The sequence below is a fragment of the Liolophura sinensis genome, chromosome 10, assembly GCF_032854445.1.
Source record: "Liolophura sinensis isolate JHLJ2023 chromosome 10, CUHK_Ljap_v2, whole genome shotgun sequence".
NCBI classification, from domain to species: domain Eukaryota; kingdom Metazoa; phylum Mollusca; class Polyplacophora; order Chitonida; family Chitonidae; genus Liolophura; species Liolophura sinensis.
Window position 1 is genome coordinate 7,520,620 of NC_088304.1, and position 22,725 is coordinate 7,543,344.

General features: G+C 38.8%; 1 protein-coding gene across 3 annotated transcripts; it reads left to right on the plus strand.

The window, feature by feature from the left end:
* The first annotated feature begins 1,077 nt into the window (after positions 1–1,077).
* Positions 1,078–20,796, plus strand: LOC135476198 (P2X purinoceptor 4-like). 3 transcript variants are annotated; one of them, XM_064756143.1, is made up of 12 exons: positions 1,078–1,214; positions 3,582–3,738; positions 4,136–4,207; positions 6,302–6,377; positions 7,307–7,409; positions 8,247–8,333; positions 10,227–10,374; positions 11,046–11,176; positions 12,621–12,777; positions 12,994–13,095; positions 15,427–15,492; positions 20,196–20,796. In XM_064756143.1, exons 1-11 carry the CDS (start codon positions 1,078–1,080, stop codon positions 15,484–15,486), a joined length of 1,230 nt encoding a protein of 409 aa, XP_064612213.1. In that variant the 3' UTR covers positions 15,487–15,492; positions 20,196–20,796. The 3 variants fall into 3 exon arrangements, with proteins under 3 accessions (XP_064612213.1, XP_064612212.1, XP_064612211.1); XM_064756142.1 differs by lacking the exons at positions 10,227–10,374; positions 15,427–15,492 and adding an exon at positions 9,428–9,569; XM_064756141.1 differs by lacking the exon at positions 15,427–15,492.
* Positions 20,797–22,725: the final 1,929 nt, after the last annotated feature.

The window sequence follows — 22,725 nt, forward strand, 5'->3', positions numbered from 1 at the left end:
GTTAGTCATAAATGTAGATCTCATCATTAATGATATTCTAAAGTCTGCTGGAAAAAAGAGGGATCCAACACATCGAATGTCCCACCACCACTTTTGTTAACAAAAGACTTTTAACAAAATACATTTAATACTTTCATTCCATTCCTGATAATGATGATGATTCTGACTTTAAGTGTATCAGTTGACATGTGAGAAACTCATAGGTACTTGGATGACTGAAATCCATATCATGAATGTCAAGGATTTTCTCAAATGGTTATGATTGTGGGTTCAATTCTGACCTTGTGCAGAGAATTTGTAGATTTCCTTGCTCACAATGGTGAAAAAAAACCCAAAACATTTCATTATAAAATATTGCAAGCTCAAATCTGGGCATCTCCCACTGGTGCATTTAGTAAGCATGAACGGCACCCGCATAACCTTGCCCATGCTCTGTACGCCCAGTTTCCTCCTCCCATTTCGCAGTCATCCGGCCGCTAAGTAAGTGCACTACTGTCAATCACCTTGAGATTAGCTCTTTTTTGTTTTTTTTTTTCAAGAGGCACATTTTGCTTGATTCTGTCCTATATATCCATTTATAGTTTTGGTTTTGGGGAAGCGGGAACTTCGCTTCACTTTTCATAAAAACCTGGGACCAATATAACAGATCAGGTCCCATGAAAAACATAGTACTGGCGTATCAGTTGGCTTTTGTGCTGATGAAAGAGCATTGTTTCAAGCCAAATTTGAAGTGAAATACAGTATGTGCAAAAAACAAATTAATAATACTGAATACATTACGTGTGTAACCCCCTCCCCCACCCGCTTCCGAGGGGGTGTTGCCACATGTTTGCGAAGTCGCATCTCCTATGATCTCCTAGGCCTATAAATGCCCGAATTCCAAAAAATTGATTCATCATTTATTTTAGACACAATCCAAAATGTGATATAACATTTCAGGAAGCACCTGAATTTCTCATGATACCTTATTTCTGCCTTCTGCCCGCCTACACACATGACAAGGGCATCCAATGATGAGAAGTGACACTCACGGCCCTGACGAATGCGGGCGTGCTTGCTGTCATGTGACTGAACAAAATGGCGCCCAAGCCAGTGCGCTCCATTTTCAGCGTGTTCTTCGAGTATGATACACCGAGGATCGTTCACATCAAGAGTAAGAAAGTTGGTGTCATCAACAGATTATTACAGCTGACGATCATTGGATACGTCATTGGGTGAGCAGGCATGGTTCTAACCAAATACCGCGGTGATGTTGACTGTTACGCACGTTTACGGTTTACGCTTTGATGTGCTGCAAGTCGGACAGTGTCAGAGACTTCCAATGAACAGTGACAGTAGCTCCAGGGAGGGTATATGGTCTTGCTGTGTCGGTTTTTCCACCACAAGACCTCGACTGTTATTATACAGTTAAATATATAATATGGTAGTCTTACCAGTAGAATTTATTTTCTGATTTAGATACTGGGTTCAGAATTAACGCCATTTCAGTAGACCGACATGTATGCATACACTTTCGTTTTGAAGAGACTCAGGTGGCTTGTCTAAATGTTGATTGTCTCATCGAAATTAGCCAGATATAAACATATAGCGCATTAACGGTATTTCAACCCCAAATTCCCCAAAAAAATGATCACAAAACAGCTGACATCTCCAGAAATATCTTAGCATTAAAGACAGCGAGGTGTAAGTTCAAACCTGACCTTGGTCATGGAATTTGTACATTTTCCTGGTCTCACAGTTTATGCGGTCTTGAGGACAATAAATGGGTTGGTCAGTGATGCTGTTATGGCCATGCACAGTCCATAATGTTCGTTAAGAGCACTCAAGGTTGTACCAGTATGGTGGGCATATTGATCTGTACGTCATATGTGGGAACTTTTCAACAGTTAGTGCATGGTTTAACCTGGGTTTTGTCCACCCAAAAAACTGACTCTTTATGTAAGTGGAAATTTCTTGAGTTTTGTGAAGTTCAAGCAAGTGGATAAGTTGAAAGAAGTACATGTAATTGAACAGACCAGCAAGTACAGTAATCAGTGTTTGGCCATATTTTACATTGCGTCCTTCATGGATAAATGGGAGCAATCCATGACTATGCGAGTACTGTCCAAATATAGAAAAGCAAAAATAACCATCCAGGGCTAGTGTCCCACCAGTATGGCATGCAGTTCTCCACATTGCATTATACAAATGTAACAGTGTGACATATTAACGGTATCTACAGCTGTAACTCTGGGCTGGAGGGCATTTCAATTTGGTCTAGTGGTAGAAGCATGGTAACCCAGAGATTGCTGGTTCAAATCCCCGGAGCTCTGGTAAGCCCTGTCACACAACAGTTTAAATAAATAACTACAGTGTTAATTACAGGGTGTATTGCTGTGAGACAACTGGCACTCCCCTGGCTTGGTACTCAGCCTAGGAGGATATAGATTCTGTACTCTACAGAGTAATTCGTAATCCTCAACGAATTCCACCAGACATTTTGCAGTTTAGATGAATGTTATCTGCTGTGGACTGGATATATTTATACTAGTTATTTCTGTTAACACTTAAGTTCTTAAATTGATACACATTTTGCCTCTACCTGAACAATACATTTTATTTTCTAAAATCTTATGAATTATGTTTTCAAATTGCGTATAAATTTTGCTGGTCAAATGTCTTGATGATTTATATAAGCTGGTCCTGTTTAAGTGCACTTGCACTCAGGCATCAGCAACATAATCCGCAGAAACCAAATTAGTCATTTTGCAGTGAATAGAAAAACAAATAAATTTGAGGAGGTGTAACTCTTTGTTCTCTTTGCCCCTCATGATGTTGTGATGTACTTTTTGTGTCTCATGATGTTCCGTTTATGCCTCATTGTGTTCTGCCTGTGCCTCGTGATGTTCTGTTTGTGCCTCATGATGTTCTGTTTGTACCTCATGATGTTCTGTTTGTTTCTCATGATGTTCTGTGTGTGCATCATGATATTCTGTGTGTGCCTTATGATGTTCTGTGTGTGCCTCATGATGTTCTGTCCCTCTTAGTGTTCTGTTTGTGTCTCATGTTGTTCTATGTGTGCCTCATGATGTCCTGCTTTTGTACCTCATAATGTTGTGTTTGTGTCTCACGATGTTCTGTTTTTACCTCATAATGTTCTGTGTGTGCCTCATGATGTTCTGTTTGTACCTCATTGTGTTCTGCTTGTGCCTTGTGATGTTCTGTTTGTGCCTCATGATGTTCTGTCTGTGGCTCATGAAGTTCTGTTTGTGCCTCATTGTGTTCTGTATGTGCCTCATGATGTTCTGTTTGTGCCTCATGATGTTCTGTGTGTGCCTCATGGTGTTTTGTGTATGCCTCATGATGTTCTGTGTGTGCTTCATGATGTTCTGTTTGTGTCTCATGTTGTTCAGTTTTTGCCTCATGATGTTCCATTTGAGCCTCATGTCCCTCACATTTCATTTAATGTGCCAAAGCCTTTCCTGTAGGTTCATCTTGGAAATCATTTTGTCCATTGCTACCAAGAAGAATGTGACCACTGTTTTGTAGATGTGCAATTGTTTACAAGAAGGGCTACCAAGAAGTTGACCTCTATTTTGTAGATTTGCAATTGTTTACAAGAAGGGTTACCAAGAATTTGACAATGTGCAGAGCTCTGTGACTACAAAAGTGAAAGGTGTTGTGTTTACGAACTTGACAGATGTACCAGGTATTGGCGCCCGGATATGGGACGTGGCAGACTACGTTGTGCCTTCTCAAGTTAGTATGGACACTAATGTGTGCAGTTGTATGAGCAGTCTAGCCTTCATTGAAGACCACTTGGCTTCCACAAGTATGGTGTGCATATAAAGAGAACATCACATATCATTATATTGCCAAGACCTCCATGGTATCTGTCAAAAAATTCTTTTGCATGACTATGAACTTTCAAATAGCAGTACGCATTTGGCTGGCCACTAGCAATAAGCATTTAGATTGCCACTAGCATGCAGTTTTTTTTTTTTTTTCAATTTGATTTTGTGATGTAAATCCAGCAATAATTCTTTGCTGGTTAATGCCACTCTCTGACCTTTTCTTGGCTGGTTAATGTCACTCTTAGACCTTGTCTGAAAACTCATGCAATCTGATTAATATTTTTTTTTTTTTTTGGCTTCAGGAAAATGCAGCTTTCTTTGTAACGACAAATGCGATCGTTACTCCAAACCAGACTCAGTCCCATTGCGATGAGGTAAGCTTAACTGCACCGTGAAAGATCCTTACTGAGTATTATGCTTAGTCTTCACCTAAAACATGTACATAAAAATCTATAAAAAACTATAAAACTCCAAATTCAGTTCTTAGATTTGAAGATGTTTTGTTCTTTCTGGTCTCTATGATTTCAGAGCTGTCAGTACCAATGTCCTGTTTTTCACTATTATACAGCTGTACGAATGTTCTGTTTGGCCTGTTCTGAATAGTTGTACAGCTGTACAGATATTGTGTTTGGCCTGTTCTATATGATTGTACAGCTGTACAAATGATCTGTTTGACCTGTTCTGTATATTTGTACAGCTGTACAAAAGTTCTGTTTGGACAGTTCTGCATGATTGTACAGCTGTACAAATGTTCTGTTTGACCTGTTCTGTATTATTCTGTAGCTGTACAAATGCTCTGTTTGGCCTCTCCTATATGATTGTTCAGCTGTACAAATGTTCTGTTTGTTCTGTTCTGTATGAGTGTACATCTGTACAAATGTTCTGTTTGGTCTGTTCTCTACGGTTATATGACTGTAGAAATGTTCTGTTTTGCATAATTATTCAATCACTACATATGCGTGTTCTGCTCCTCCAGGGCCCCTCCATGCCTAATGTTAATGTATCCTGTCTGTTCTCTATGTCATTACAGGGCCCCTCCATGCCCAGTGTTAATATGTCCTGTCTGTTATCTATGTCATTACAGGGCCCGTCCATGCCTGATTATGTCCTGTCCGTTCTCTGTGTCATTACAGGACTCCTCCACGCCTAATGTTAATGTGTCCTGTCTGTTATATATGTCATTACAGGGCCCCTCCATGCCTGATTATGTCCTGTCCATTCTCTGTGTCATTACAGGACTCCTCCACGCCTAATGTTAATATGTCCCGTCTGTTATCTATGTCATTACAGGGTCCCTCCATGCCTGATTATGTCCTGTCCGTTCTCTGTGTCATTACAGGACTCCTCCATGCCTAATGTTAATATGTCCCGTCTGTTATCTATGTCATTACAGGGTCCCTCCATGCCTGATTATGTCCTGTCCGTTCTCTGTGTCATTACAGGACTCCTCCATGCCTAATGTTAATATGTCCCGTCTGTTATCTGTGTCATTACAGGGCCCCTCCATGCCCAATGTTAATGTGTCCTGTCTGTTATATATGTCATTACAGGGCCCCTCCATGCCTAATGTTAATATGTTCTGTCTGTTCTCTGTGTTATTACAGGACCCCTCCATGCCTAATGTTAATATGTCCCGTCTGTTATCTATGTCATTACAGGGCCCCTCCATGCCTAATGTTAATATGTTCTGTCTGTTATCTATGTCATTACAGGACTCCTCCATGCCTAATGTTAATATGTCCCGTCTGTTATCTATGTCATTACAGGGCCCCTCCATGCCTAATGTTAATATGTTCTGTCTGTTATCTATGTCATTACAGGGCCCCTCCATGCCTAATGTTAATATGTTCTGTCTGTTATCTATGTCATTACAGGGCCCCTCCATGCCTAATGTTAATATGTTCTGTCTGTTATCTGTGTCATTACAGGGCCCCTCCATGCCTAATGTTAATATGTTCTGTCTGTTATCTATGTCATTACAGGGCCCCTCCATGCCTAATGTTAATATGTCCCGTCTGTTATCTATGTCATTACAGGGCCCCTCCATGCCTAATGTTAATATGTTCTGTCTGTTATCTATGTCATTACAGGACTCCTCCATGCCTAATGTTAATGTGTTCTGTCTGTTATCTATGTCATTACAGGGCCCCTCCATGCCTAATGTTAATATGTCCCGTCTGTTATCTATGTCATTACAGGGCCCCTCCATGCCTAATGTTAATATGTTCTGTCTGTTATCTATGTCATTACAGGACTCCTCCATGCCTAATGTTAATATGTCCCGTCTGTTATCTATGTCATTACAAGGCCCCTCCATGCCTAATGTTAATATGTTCTGTCTGTTCTCTGTGTCATTACAGGGCCCCTCCATGCCTAATGTTAATATGTCCCGTCTGTTATCTATGTCATTACAGGGCCCCTCCATGCCTAATGTTAATATGTTCTGTCTGTTCTCTGTGTTATTACAGGACCCCTCCATGCCCGATGTCATATGTCAGTCTGACTCTGATTGCACTGCAGGAGAACCAGTTGTCACAGGAAATGGTGGGTGCCAAAGCCTTCCTAAATTCTCACCTGGAATTACATGTGTTTGTTTATATTATTTGTATACTGAAGAGGATGTGACTTACATGATAGAGATCAGGTTTGCTGTGGGAAGAACCCATGAAGAGCCTGGGCCAAGACACAGCAGCTCACCAGACTGCTAACAGTTCACCTGACTTAAAGGTCATTGTCAGGACATTGGTCAAGGTCGGAGAAAAGCTATTCATTGTCCTGACCAGTGAGAACCTGCTGTAAAGTTCTGTATTACAGATCCACTTACAGAGATACTGTCATGTTTCTTCGTCTCAAGGGCTCAAGATACATGCAAGACTTGTTTTGTCTAATTTACCCTATGTTAGTGAAAATGTTGAATGTATGGGTATGCTTGATTGCTACTATGATCAACAGTCAAAAACGTGTAGAAAATCTTGTTCCATTTTTCCCAGCTTCAAGTATTGTTTTGACAACACTTGCAGAATTCTCACTCCTTTTAATATGGATCGCCACGATATGGCTGAAATATTGCTGAAGGGGAGTTAAGCCATAATCATTCATTCATTCTTCATATGGAAAGGTTGGAATGAGGCTTTGGTCATGTGGTTAAAAGCACTTACATGGAATCTGTGGATTCCCCTGCTCTCACTGTCCATGGGGTCTTAAGGACAGTAAGCAGTAATCTAGAGGATACTCATGTGACCTTTTGTGCGGTCTGATATGCACCGAGATGGTGTACATTGGTGGGAATGTCCCATATTAATTTGCCAAAGATTGGTGATTTAAGGTACTGGTTCCCAAAACCCATCGTTAACACTGACTGCCATTGTATTACTATTAAGTTTCAAATCAATAAGTAAAAACACCTGTAGCATAAATCCTTAAGGAATTAGTCAAATGCAGCTGTGTTAATAGTTTAATACTGTCACTTGTAGGTGTGAGGACAGGATTGTGTGTCAACTCGACACAGAACACCACTCTGAAGGTGTGTGAAATCTACGCCTGGTGCCCCGTGGAAAACCCCAAAGATCCTAACCTGTAAGTCACATGCTTAATGATCGGTGTTCTATGCAAGAGCCATGATGTCACTGTAAAGCACAAGAGAGCTAAGTGGTCAGTGTGTTTTGAAATGAACTGGTATATACAGTAATATTGACAATGTGAATTTTTTTATGCAGTGTTTACTTTAGGGGTTTTTAGGCAGTCCAATTATTCAGAGTCATCTTTTTGTGTTGCAACAGCGAAACTTGGAGTTCAACAGTGTTATATATTATTTTGTTTTCCTGATTGGGTATTACATGTTAAAGTTATTCTAGAAATTATCAACATGTATAAGGAATTCCCCGAAAAGAGGCTTAAATAGGGTACACTGAGTTACCTCCCATTAGCTCAGTTTTCCATTTAAATAGCACATATTTAGGAGTACCGTAAGCTGTGATTAGGTGGGAACCCTTACAGTTTGTGTTTGTGATTCAGTGAAGAGAAAACCATTTGGATCAAATGTTTTTCAGTGGGCAGGTAGGGTTACCCCCAAACAAACGGATGTTAAATTATTACAATGATGCCTCAGGTGCGAAAATTTTTCAGTTTATTATCTATTGGACACCTGTCTACCTATTCGTCCTGAGGAGAGTTATACATCTGTTGTGCACATACATCTAGTATTTTGCTCTAAAGACAGATAAAGCGTCCGCTTCGGAAGCAGAAGATCCGGGGTCAGTCCTGTACACGGCCAAACCTAAGACATTAAAAGAGGAAGTTGTAGCTTCCTCGCTTGCACGCCTTAGTCGTCATATGAGTGAAAAATTGTTAAGTACAACATTAAACCCTAAGCACTCACATTAAGAATGTATTTTATGCTTTGTTGTGTTGCAGACCTAAAGAACCAGTTTTAAAGGGCTCCAAAAACTTCACAGTCTTCATTAAGAACAACATTGAATTTCCCAAGTTTTCAGTTAAAAGGTAAGTGATAACAGGTGAAAAGTTTTACTTCTTGTAAGTCTCAATGCAGCCTGTCTGTGTTCTTTGCATTAATAATATGTGTGATTTGTTTCATTTAATATGCTTAAGTTATATGTTAAAAACTACAAAGCTTCCATTGTCCCTGAGCTTGGCAATTTTCAAGAGCAATAAAATAAAAACAAACAATGAAAAAAGTTTTTAACATAAATGAAAACAACATGGGAAATAAGTAATCACCTTTTGATTTCCAAATTTCAGCGGACACAGTAACTTTCACCAAACAGACTAAAATATATTGTATTTCACATTTTTACATTTTTCACATTTTTTACATTTTTAATACATTTTACTTGATTCTGATTGATTCAGTCACAGTATAGGGCCATTGTAAAGGTTTTGTGTGAAGTTTCTTCTCAGAAAACTTGGCATCAAAGTATCATTTAAAGGCCTTTATGTTATGAAAGTGCATTTTTACAAGTCAAACTTCAGTTGAAACACAAATCTCTGTGTGGTTTTTTGTGTTGATGCAGTAAGTAAATGGATAATGTTGAAAGTTTGGCTTTGCAATGATGATATGATGGTTCAAAGTAAACTGAGTTTGTTATTTCACTACTACAGGCAAATCCACCTGATAAACTGTGACTTGATAAAATCATAGCTCAAAGTAAACTGAGTTTGTTATTTTACTACTGCGAGCAAATCCACCTGATAAACTGTGACTTGATAAAATCATAGCTCAAAGTAAACTGAGTTTGTTATTTCACTACTACGAGCAAATCCACCTGATAAACTGTGACTTGATAAAATCATAGCTCAAAGTAAACTGAATTTGTTATTTCACTACTAAGAGCAAATCCACCTGATAAACTGTGACTTGATAATTCCATGACTCCATGTTATATATCATTCTGATAGCTATGGTAATACAAAGATGTAAATTTTGACATAGCAGTGATGTATTCTCTCGTTTTTCTTTTTTCTGTTAGTGTTATTGTTTAATACACCTAATGTCATTGATCTGTGTGATGTTGTCATCATTTCTTGCTTACCTTGCCATTAGTTGTCGTGATAACGTGTACCTGTTGTTGTTGCAGGCGCAACCTCCCCAGCAAGGCAAATGACACGTACCTACAAAGCTGCAAGTATAACTCAGCCACAGATAACTCCTGTCCTATATTTCAGCTTGATACAATAGTCAAGGAATCGAACAACAATTATGATGAAATGGCTGCAAAGGTAGTTCCAGAGTGACTCTTGATATGCCCATGATTACCTGTTGGACATTACATTCCCCCCACCCCACCTCTGAAATAACACCATATATTCATAATTCTGAAATTCTTTTTAATAGAAAATATATGAATTTTTATTGAATGGTTTAAAGTCCAGCCAAAACTTTACAAACCTGGAATTTTGTTTTAAAAAGTCGTGAAATTCTTTTGGGGACCCAGGTAATATGCTAGTTGTATTTTAGCACCATTTTTTCTGAAAGTCCTTCTCTGATGGAGTATCTGCGTGGCTGTGTTATATAAATGTTCATGTATGTACTGATGTTGCATGCTGGGAATGTACTGTTCAACAGGAGGTCATGTGACATACACAGCCAACTTGCTTTGGTAGATTTTGGGTGCCAATCAAATTTTACTTTAAATCATCAAACATGATAAACTTCAATCAAATTTTACTTAAATCACCAAACATGATAAACTTGAATCAAATTTTTCTTAAATCATCAAACATGAAGTTTACCTGTTCCTGATGCTTTTAATGCTGAAGGTGTTTTCTGAAATCTTCCAGAGAAAGTGAGCTGGTTTTTTAAACTTGTGTTAAACCTTTTTTCTGTCCTTTGAGAATACCAGAATATCCACTGTTCCACCGATGTCTCACTTTCAGACGGAATATTATAAATGTCCTGACAAATGACGATTTGAAGACGTGTCGTTTTGATCCATATCATCCAGAGAACAAATTCTGCCCGATTTTTGTCCTGGGAGAAATAGCTGAATTCGCAGGGCAGGATTTTGATGAACTTACAGGAAGGGTAGGCTGTTATTATTTAGATAAGTCAGATCTGAGTCTCTGCCACGCCCCCTCTCCTCCCTCCTCCCAGCCCTGTTAGAGACACGACCGGCAGGGGTAAAATACATCAATTTAAAGTGGACGTTAATGGATATCAGTTCTTCTGAATACACGTGCTTTGACAGGTGGTAAAAATTCAGACCCTGGTGCTAAGATGTGTATGTAATGCATGGTACTGTGATGATATATGACAGAATGTTGGTGCTTATTTTATATGTGACAGAAAACAGAAAGTAGTTGTCAGTGAGAATGCCACGGGAAACATCAAAAACTACCTTTGTAGTATGTTTTAAAGGTTTTGTATTGGACGGACTCAAATGCAGTTGATCAAGCATCTTGTGGATTTGCCGACTCAAAGTAATCATGGGACCTTGGTGACAGTAAATGGGCAATGACATTCATTTGTCTTTCATCAGTCACGTCGGAAAGTTTGTTAGTAACTTGCCTGAGTCACTGTGGTTTTTTCCATGCATGAACATGATTGCCATTGTATAAGCGAAAAACATATGTCATTATTTTGAAACAATCAGATAAATAAAAACAGGTAAAGGTCAAGTAGAATATATAAAATAGACAATTAAAAAATATAAGTAAATTAGTAAATATATAAATGAAAGACATTCTCTACTATAGGGTGGTGTGATAGAGATTATCATCCGATGGGACTGTAACCTTGACTACAGCCTGGACAACTGTGTGCCCGAGTACGAGTTCCGCCGGCTAGACAGTAGCGATTACACGATCTCCAAGGGATACAACTTCAGGTCAGTCACATGCTCCAACCTCACAGAATACAGGTGTACACAGGGTACACCAAGTTTATTTGGTGTTTGACTGTTGAACTGACACTTAAAAATTCAAAATTGAATAAAACTAAAACTGAAAAACCACCTTTTTATTTTGTCCATTCTTGAGGTTTTTATGAATTTCCGTTTTTCAAGACTTTGCATTGATGTAAATATGTCTTCAATAGGACAAATTTGCTGGGATAGTCCACATTTCCCACAAATCAAATGAGTTTCAAGGTACAGTTTTATTTGCATACCCTCCTCCATCATTGAAAAAAAAATAGGCTGCTCCTTAAACAATTTAAATTGCTGTGGCCTACTGTCAGTTTCCTTGCTGATATTATATTTTATTTATTTTATAGATGTTTTTACTGTATTCAGGAATTTTCCCCTTACATTTAACGAGGACCAATGTTGGTCTTGTTTTGGCTGTTTGGTCTCCGACCATAACATTGAGCACACTGGTTCATATCCAGTTGTTGTTAGCTTAGCTGGGACTTCAAGTCAGGAGGTTATTCGGGTAGCAGTTAAAGAGCAGTGGTCTATTTAGCACACTGCAGCCTCCTCCAACCATTAAATAGTGTACCGTAAATCTTCAAACTTTCCGACCTCCAAAGCACTTTTTTCAGTAGAATTTATGTATGCATTTTTTCTGAAATGACTCTAAAATGATTCATTTCATTTCAGAAAGTTTCAAAATACTAGTTGCAGAGATGATTGAAATGTAGAAAAAGTAGGGTAACAGTATTAAGTGAAATATTCTGGTCAAGAGTACGTCTTCAATGTTAATCCAATAAATCTGTACAAATGTTTGGGGGAATCTGTTAAAGGAGAAGAAAATTTAAATATCAATCAATTACCATTGAAAAGAGTGCTTTTCCTCAGGTGCATGCCTTAAAAAAATTCTAATATGTCCCTCAAGTTGATAAATCATAAACAAAGTCAGCGCCAAAGTCCACTGTGGCGAATCCATTTTGCCAAAGAACTAGTCCTGAAGTCTTCTGTGTTAGAAGGAGAATTGCCATCTGAAACCGCCAAAGTGCAGTTCATACATTTTCGGTAGAACTTTTCTTCCCAGGAGGTAACGAACAGTACTGTTTTCCACTTGACGATCAGGAAACCGGAATGTTCGACGTAGGTTCCAAGATGACAGGAACAAGCCATCAGTTTTAATGACTGTCAGTGGCTGAGAGGCAACACACCCCCAGCATAAATTACAGGGTGTTAAAGAAAGATTTATGCCAGCTTTACCGTTTTCAATCTTTATGCGAGGAAAAATGGCAAAATTATGCAGCAGGCGCCACCAGATAGAAAAAATGTGCTCTTTTCAGCCTATAGTGTCATGTTTTTAAGTTTTCTTCTCCTTAAAGGGTACTGAAAGTTTCAGTAGTTCATGCCAGTTATTTGGTTACTGTTTCAGATATGCTAATTACTACATGGAAGACAGTGAATCCAAGAGAACGCTGTATAAAGCCTACGGGATTCTGTTCATCGTCAACGTGATGGGTCGGGCTGGGAAGTTTAATGTGGTCCCTCTTCTGATGAATGTGGGCAGTGGATTGGCTTTACTCTCTGTGGTAAGTAAAACATTGAGCTAATCAGTCATCACAGTCACAAAAGTATGTAACATGAAACTCGGATCAAGTTCAAAATCAGCTTGATCCAGGCATAACTTCTGTTCTTACATAATAATCATAGGACAGAAATTCTCTGAATTAGCTTCTTTCGTGTGAACCTGTTTCTTTTCTCATGGCCCTTGCTTAATGAGTTCTTAATTCTCCCCCATTTTTCAGGCCACCATCATCTGCGATATAGTCGTGTTATACGTTCTCAAAGCCAGGACACTCTACAAAGAGAAGAAATACCTGACGGTGAAAGGGGATGATGCGTATGAGGTGAGTTCATGACTTTGTCTCTGTGATATAATTTAGTTACCTGTACATGTGCTTGTATTCCTTTACTAGAGAGCTTCTTTGTTCGTTGGTTTTTCCACCGCTGAGTTTGCATGCACTTGTAATGTGGCCCGCTTGATGGCAGTTGTAACATTGACTGTACATGTCATACCCCCAGACCTGAGTTGCAGAAGTTGTAGAAGAGATCAGTAAAGGATGATATAGCAGGTCTCTGTCCTTGTCACTGTACACATGTAGCTAAATACTTTAGAGTAAAATGTACAAAACATTGCTGTGATAATGTTGATCAATTGTTGTATTCAATGAAACTGAATATCTTTTTATAGCAGCTGTTCAGTGTTTTGGTCTTACGAAACATCACAAACTGCACACATATTGTACATGTACACTGACATACAGTAGCCAGTGTTTAACTTTTGTATGTTAAACATGCATCACTTAAACACATGTCATGTACCACTGAGCATATTTTGTGGGAAGGTCTACCAGCAACCTTGCGGACGGTCAAGTGCTTCCCTGGGCAGAGAGCACGGTTTCCTCCCACCATAAAATAAAGTGAAATATTCTTGAGTTCAGTGTAAAAGACCAATCAAATAAACAAATAAATATTTTGTGGTAAAATACAAGTATATATATATGTAGTCACTGTGTATACTGTAGCAGAAAACGTGTCTTACTGTACTACATTACTGTAGCAGAAAACATGTCTTACTGTACTACATTACTGTAGCAAAAAACATGTCTTACTGTACTACATTACTGTAGCAGAAAACATGTCTTACTGTACTACATTACTGTAGCAGAAAACATGTCTTGCTGTACTACATTACTGTAGCAGAAAACATGTCTTACTTTACTACATTACTTTTACTGCTTGGACACAGTATATGTACGTACAAACGCACACACAGACATGAAATAACTCCTAGTCATCATATGACTGAAAACGACATAAAACCACAAGCACACCTGCATACTATTTAGAACATACAAAATATGGCATGTACAAGTACATACAAATACCTCTGGAACAGACATTTACATTTATCACTGCTTGTACATTTTGATCAGCATTTACCATGCATGCTCTTTCATGTGGAACTTGGACAAACTGAATATTTAGGTGAGGGTCTAATGGTCTGCCTTTGGAAATGACTGCTGTCTAGAAAACGTTGGGTTGTGGGGTTGAATCCCCCACGGACCTGCTGATGTACTACGTGGGCCAATTTGAACAAGCTACTCAATCCTTATTATCTTTACCTGTATGACTGCGCTGTGTCACCTGTGAATACAATTCCAGAGTCCAGAGTTTGATCTAATCTACTCTATTGATAATTTTTTCGGAGATATTATTGAGCATTGATATTCAAATTGCCAAACTGAATTGGACTGGTTGCTCAGACCTCACTGTTTCGGACCTTGAAGTAGGATAATTTATATCTAATCTATGCTTGACGAGTTGACCGCCCCTGCTACTTCACGTCACCCCAATGTTATGCTTACTACGCTGCCTCGAGACCTGCTGCATTTTCCAAGTCACACAAATTTCACCTCTTTTCTCCAAGCATAATGCTGCCCACCTTTGTATATTAAGTCAAATAATCTTGAGTATGGGGTAAAAAACCATTTGAATAAATACATAAAGCTTTATTTTAAGATGGCTGATCATCATACTCTAATGTACATTGACAAAGATAGGGTATAACCGTATTTAGAAAGTTTTAAAACTATTTGAGTGGCTGGTGTGTCTCGGTTTGGAGTGAGTGAGTCCTTGGGGTTTAACATTGTACTTAACAGTTTTTCAGTCATATGACAATAAAGGAATCCCTAGAGTGCTTGTAATGTGCCTCCTTGTTGCAGGACGGATTTCCACTGCTCTTTTATATAGTATTGCTTCACTGAGGCGCCTTACAGAAGGCAAGTAAGCGGCCCCGCCCGAGCCATTGTACTGATACGGGTCATTGCACTATCCCCTTCATGCCGAACACCAAGCGAGGAAGTTACAACTTCCTTTTTTAAGGTCTTAGGTGTGACTTGACCCAGGATTGACACTGGATCTACCGCCACCAAAGCGAACGCTCTACCAACTGTGCTATTGGGGCCGGTCTCTCGGTTTGGAGCTACAGTAGTGTATCTAAAGGATAGAAAAAGGAGCTAATAACTTAAATTGAGGTGTTTTATGAAGAAGAGAATAACCTCGATTTCTGTTGACAGCATCCTAATGACAACTGGCCCAGCAACTGGTCCACAATTATCAACAGTTTGATCCAGAATTTTAGCCAAGCTAATCCTTTCTTAATCCATGTCATACAGGTTGAAAGAAACAGCGTTGCCAATCGAAAGGTCGTTAGTTATCAGTCATTTCCTCGTTAGGCACAGGTAAATTGTGAGATAACCTCTCTCACCACCCCTCCCCCCTTCAGTGTATTTCTCCCTAGTATGGACCCAGAGCTTTATTCCTGCCAGTTGTCCTGGGGAGCATGGTTTTAATTTGACACACAAACACAAAAGTGTTCATAATTTTTAAAAGATTTTTGGTCAAAAATCAATAAATGCAAATCCATTCAGATTTTTGCCATTGGTTTAGAATAGACCAAATAAATTCACAATATATCAGCCTCATGTGTGCCCTCGTTAATGTCAAAATCTTAATAAAGTTCCTAAAATCGTGTCACTTTTTCAAATTTTAGAATCATCTAATACTTCAAAATAGAACATTTACGAGGCTTATGGACTGAAAAGCAGTAATTTGAGGTATTCTTGGTAAATACAGAAAATTTGGTTTAATAAGAGAAATTGGATGGTTTGCTAAATATCTCTTGGATAGCCTTGAGTTTGGCGTGAAAAGATAATTCGTTCTGTACTTACATGGTGGATCTTTATTGATTGATAATAATAATGAAATAATTAGTAATAAATGAAATTAATTATAGATTGGAAGAAGTTATCTTTAGAGAACAGAAGAAAACATTTGATAGCTAACTGATGAAACCTTATACAGTACACATGCATTACTTACTTTTAGTTATTTGATTGATGTTTTATGCCTTGTTCAAGAATATTACACTTATACGATGGCGGCCAGCATTATGGTGGGAGGAAAATGGCCGGGGGGGGGGGGGGGGGGGGATGCCATGACCATCCGCATCCACAGACAGTTGTACTTTCCCACGTACAAACGCAGAGGAAGCTAGCATGAGCTGGGATTGAACTCACAGCAACCACATTGGTGAGAGGCCCCAGGGTCAGTGTGCCGCACAGGCATGCTAACCATATCGGCTACGGTGGCCACTTCCCACTTAGGGACGGAACTGGTGAAATAAAATAAATTCACGTGTGACAATTTACAGATGGAAGAATCACATTTGAAGTCTATTTCACATGGATACTTCACCACAGTGAGCAACAAGATCATATTACATGTAGCATATGTTATACGCATCATAATAGCTCAAGCCTGGGGAAACCTTGACATCTTGGAGATGCTCTGGTTTGATGAACTAATGTGAGAGAGCTAATTAATATAGTTTAAAAAGTGTGAATGGTACACCTGGATTTCAAAGCATGGTGAAATTTGAGAATGTGCTTTACATGGTACCGTATTTTACCTGTAGTTGATGTACCCCTCTCACTCCTTCTCACTCTCTCCCACCCTAACTCTCCCACCCACCAGTGCTCAGGTCTACAGGGTTATTCCATCCCATGTCTTTACCATAAATTTCTTAAGTTATGCAATGAGTGCAATTCTTTTGTAAGTAAATACGGACAGAGCTTCCAGAAAATCTCTGGCACTTAATATATCTGTTGTGTTGAATTAGATTGCCACATTAGATATACGAACAGATATACGAACAGATATATGAACAGATATATGAACAGATGCCATCAAAGAGCACAGAACTGAGGTGCGTTCTGTATTTTGCTTACTGGCAACTTAAAAATTAGAACCGTACATGATTTGGATGCTAATTTAAATTAGTCTTTCCAACATCATTGAAAATTACTGACTGCATAAATCTGTCCAAATTTTCTACTTAAAATACTTTCTTAGCTCTGTGGTGGTTTGTGTTTTGGGAATTTGCCTTGTGATTTTTGACCCAGGGTGTCCATTTTGATTGAAAGCTGACATTTTGTCTGATTTGATGCCAAGATCCTAGCAGTCCAGGCAAAATGATACAAATAATACAAACGGAGCCACTTCCTGAGTTGACTTGTCACTTGAGACATGTAGATCTGATACAGCCACTTCCTGTGTTGACTTGTCACTTGAGACATGTAGATCTTATACAGCCATTTCCTGTGTTGACTTGTGACTTGCTTCATGTAGATCTGATTCAGCCACTTTCTGTGTTGACTTGTCACTTGCTACATGTAGATCTGATACAGCCGCGTCCTGTGTTGACTTATCACTTGCTACATGTAGATCTGATTCAGCCACTTCCTGTGTTGACTTGTCACTTGCTACATGTAGATCTTATACAGCCACTTCCTGTGTTGACTTGTCACTTGCTACGTGTAGATCTTATACAGCCATTTCCTGTGTTGACTTGTGACTTCCTACATGTAGATCTTATACAGCCACTTCCTGTGTTGACTTGTCACTTGCTACATGTAGATCTGATACAGCCGCGTCCTGTGTTGACTTGTCACTTGCTACATGTAGATCTGATTCAGCTGCGTCCTGTGTTGACTTGTCACTTGCTACATGTAGATCTGATACAGCCGCGTCCTGTGTTGACTTGTCACTTGCTACATGTAGATCTGATTCAGCCACTTCCTGTGTTGACTTGTCACTTGCTACATGTAGATCTGATTCAGCCACTTTCTGTGTTGACTTATCACTTGCTACATGTAGATCTGATACAGCCGCGTCCTGTGTTGACTTATCACTTGCTACATGTAGATCTGATACAGCCGCGTCCTGAGTTGACTTGTCACTTGCTACATGTAGATCTGATTCAGCTGCGTCCTGAGTTGACTTGTCACTTGCTACATGTAGATCTGATTCAGCTGCGTCCTGTGTTGACTTGTCACTTGCTACATGTAGATCTGATTCAGCCACTTTCTGTGTTGACTTGTCACTTGCTACATGTAGATCTGATACAGCCACGTCCTGTGTTGACTTGTCACTTGCTACATGTATGTCTGATTCAGCCACTTTCTGTATTGACTTGTCACTTGCTACATGTAGATCTGATTCAGCCACTTCCTGTATTGACTTGTCACTTGCTACATGTAGATCTGATTCAGCCACTTCCTGTGTTGACTTGTCACTTGCTACATGTAGATCTGATACAGCCGCGTCCTGTGTTGACTTGTCACTTGCTACATGTAGATCTGATACAGCCACGTCCTGTGTTGACTTGTCACTTGCTACATGTAGATCTGATACAGCCACTTTCTGTGTTGACTTGTCACTTGCTACATGTAGATCTGATACAGCCACTTTCTGTGTTGACTTGTCACTTGCTACATGTAGATCTGATTCAGCCACTTTCTGTGTTGACATGTCACTTGCTACATGTAGATCTGATTCAGCCTTTTCGATTTCGGTCACAGATACCATTTTGAATAGAGACATCGAAGTTAATTACCAAGTTCCTAAATTGTTTCTTAACAAAGTGAATAGCCCACCTCACTTTCTGAAATTTGGAAGCAAGAAAATGAATGCTAGTTGAACAGCAGAAGGGCTCTGTACATGTATTTGTATTCTAGTATATTTGTTTGTATCTGTACTAGATCTAAGGGTAGGTAGATTGGTGATACTAGTGCTGTTGTTGATATCCGTCTATAAGTGATATATATGATATTCTTCTAATGGCATCATTGTAAACCTGACTCCTCTTCCAGTGTTGGCTCATTTAGTATTGGTCTGATTAGATAAAGTACGTCGCAGGTTCAAATCTCTCTCGCTGTTTTCGCCACGGCTTTAGGTGATTTGTGCGCTATGTGGTAGTTAAAGGCCTCTTGTTTTTTTAACCAAGACACACTTGAATCCAAATGCAATCAAGTAAAAATTCTTAAAATGTAACAAATAATAATAAAAAATGTAATTATTCTTGACTGTAAGGCCTTAAACACCAAGCCAATAAATATGTAAATGAGTAAATACCATATTTGACTAGACATCTAGCTGTTTTCCTCATACTTCAATACTTGAGGCTGTGTCTGGAAATCTGCATCTCTCTCTGCTTATTCCTGATGACTTCAACCCAGCTTCAACCTGTCTTCAACGGCAGCATTTTAACCCAGTTGATTTACTCCAGACACTCTGCTTTCTTCCAGCAATAACGCTTTACCTGCTGTCGTATAAGTGAAAAATTCTTGAATATGGCATAAAACACAAATCGGGGGGCCTCCGTGGCTCAGTCGGTTAGCGCGCTAGAGCAGCGTAATGACCTAGGAGCCTCTCACCAATGTGATCGCTGTGAGTTCAAGTTCAGCTCATGCTGGCTTCCTCTCCGGCCGTAAGTGGGAAGGTTTGCCAGCAACCTGCGGATGGTTGTGGGTTTCCCCTGGGCTGTGCCCGGTTTCCACCCACCATAATGCTGGCCGCCATCGTATAAGTGAAATATTCTTGAGTACGGCGTAAAACACCAATCAAAAAAAAAAAAAAAAAAAAAAAAAAAACACAAATCATTTGAAATGAAACATGTCTGTTTTCTTGTGTGGAGATTGTAGACCTTATCTTCCTAGGTTTAAGCAGGTCTTCATTTATGAAGACCTTCAGACATGTTGTAACTAAACTTAAGAAATGACTTATTATTTAGGATGATAGGGCCCAAACCATTGAGGGATTGATTCAATTTACCCATCTAAAACATTTCTTTCATCTTTCCGGCAAAAGAAATTGTTGATTGCTTCTGTCCGCGTGGTTCTAGCCTAATTTCTCACCTTGTATACTTTCTTAGTTTTTTGGTGGTTTGTGCTGAACGTTGTTTTGGAAACTGGTTTTGGAATTACTGACCTGGAGTATTCAATGTGGTTGATGTTTGGTATGTGAATGTCTAATATGATGCTTAGATTTCAGTTTTCAGTAGCCTCTTTAACTTTTTCATCATTATATTTCATAATTTTTGTAGATAATGGAAGAGGAAACAAATGAGAGTGCTGCTAAAGTAGAAAACGGAACACCTCGTAAGAGAACAACTGTGCAAGATGGCTCATTGGCAGCAGAAGATTGACAGCTACAGGAGGTCACATGACCAGGACCACGAGCCGCCTGCTAACCTTTCAGTATCATTCCAAAGTTGGTCAAATAATGAAACATGAAATGTCTTGGGTTTCATTAAGACTTTTATTTTTATAGTGCTAAGGCAGAGGTCTGCTAGAGTTGTTAATCCGTAAACACGAAATTGGAATCGACGTTGTTGTTTTTTTTTCATGACAGTCATTGTTTAAGCTTGCGTACGTATCTACCTTTATGAAGTGTCATTTTTGCGGGTTATATTATTATTACAGATTATTTCAGCCATGATTAATTATTTCTAAAGGAAATTGATTATTTCTGTGGCTATGATGTACACATGGTACATGTACTTATTAGGAAGTTTGAAAATCTTTCCTGAAAACTTTTTCTGTCTTGACTATATATGTAATTATTAAGAAGTGTGTTTCAGAACCTATCTGGAGTGTGGGAAGTAGTATAAGGAAAGGTAGGCAGGATTGGGGTGTGAGGGTATGAAGGGAAGTGGCGGGGGGTGGGGATTGTGGGTGTTTGGTGGGTGGGGCTGGGGGATCATGTTGGCTTGCCTGATGCAAGTCCCTATGTGTAGAAATCCCACGTTATATGTGTGCATTGAATGGTGTCAGTGACTAAAGTGCTCCATGTGTAGAAACCACAGGTCATTGACTAAGGTGCTCCTTTTGCCTGATTCTGAGAGTTCTATTCGATTTTTTTTAATAGAAAAGTGTTTTTAGGTTTGTTTGGAAGGTAAGATGTTATCCTATTGGTAAAATGTGTTTCTGCACCAAAAATAACAACCTGTTACTTATTTTGTTATAACATTCATTTTCCTCTGATAATACCCTGCTCAGATGCAATTCCAGATCATTTAAGAGGCATATGTTAATAAAGATAGTTTATGAGGGTGCTGTGTGTGATATGGATGGACATGTATGTCTAGCTGATTTCATCTCTGGCTTTATATGGACATTAATATTTTGATGTATCAGCTGAAAAGGCTGTGAATGTAATAGATATATCATGGAAACAAATTTTGTGGATAAAATGATGGGGTAAAGAGCAGTGACTTAACGCCATGTAGATCAACTACTGACCTTTATAGTATAGGTATTAATGAAAGACTTTTTTTGGCATTGCACATTTGACATTGCACATTTGGCATTGCATACTGGATGTAGTTAACATACAAGTTGCAGAGTACTGGGCATTTGAGACTGGGATCTTTTAGGGATAAATACATTTATATTATAAACTATTATAAAGATATATATATCACATGTTACTAAATAAAGAATTGTGCTGCGGGCAATATCACTAGGCAGTTTATCTAAGAATGATGAATTGCCTTCAGACCTGTTCTAATTTGAGTATCTCAGAAATGGGTATAAATGTTATGCATATTGATTTAAAAGATAGAATTAATTTGTGAGAAATTGCAGATGCGTAGTATCAGGTAGCAGTTTTAAAATACACTGTATATGTTCTCCAAAAAAATTTTACAATTTTACCAGTGAGTGCTAAGAAAAGATGAGGAATTTGGAGACAAGTGATATTCACCATTCATGTGGATTGCTCTGCGAAATGTGAGGAGTATGAACGTTCTTAGAAAGTGAAAGTCTTCTAAATCATCACATAGCCGTCCTAAAATAGCTGGTTTTTGCCAGAATGAAAAATTGAAAATAACAGGCATTTGCATTTATGGTACTGACACCAAAAATTGGCTGTTTCGGCATTTTTCTACAAGGGGTTGGTTGAGGGCGCCCTCATATGGCATTGCTCCCCTCTAAAAGGATTGAAAAGTAATCACTCTTATTTATCTCTGAAAGGGTAAAGAATCTTAATTTTTTGAGGCCTAAGAACATAAAATGTCCTGCTTATTATATGTATTTACGCTCTGTGTTATGCTTATAAATTACATGGGGACGATGCTAAAATATGCCAAAAAATTGTTTTATGGGTAATACATGCATTACATGAGATTATGTATTCCCAAAAGGTTAATATTCTTGGTTTACTCAGAGCTAGGGTATTTCACCGCTAAAACATGCGTGATTCCTGTCTCCTCTTATTCGAAAGCTAGGCTGTTTCAATTGTAAAACATGCCACTTTTTCCCCTTCCTTTGTGCAATGTTTAAAAAAGTCAACTAAAATTCAAAATGGCGTAATCGTCAAAAAATCATTTATCGTTAGTGGCAGAAATTTTCTTGAGCAATAACACAGTTGGTATGCTGCATAATTCTCATTTTTATTCTGCAAACATTGATAGCGGTTTTGCGACAAATTTTCTGTACCCAATAGTGGCATGTACCCCCCCCCCCCCCCCCAAAAAAAAAAAAAAACATATTTACATTGTATTTCATTCACAACATTGCAATCAGAGAATTATTTGTTTTAGTTAAGACACATGAAATGTTTCAGATTTGTTG

Bases quoted from the DNA above. Each gene is read 5' to 3' on its own strand.
- LOC135476198 (XM_064756141.1), top strand. From the start codon at position 1,078: ATGGCGCCCAAGCCAGTGCGCTCCATTTTCAGCGTGTTCTTCGAGTAT. The intron at 1,215-3,581 runs GTGAGCAGGCAT...TCTATTTTGTAG, and splicing joins ATCATTGGATACGTCATTGG to ATTTGCAATTGTTTACAAGA. The intron at 3,739-4,135 runs GTTAGTATGGAC...TTTTGGCTTCAG, and splicing joins ACTACGTTGTGCCTTCTCAA to GAAAATGCAGCTTTCTTTGT.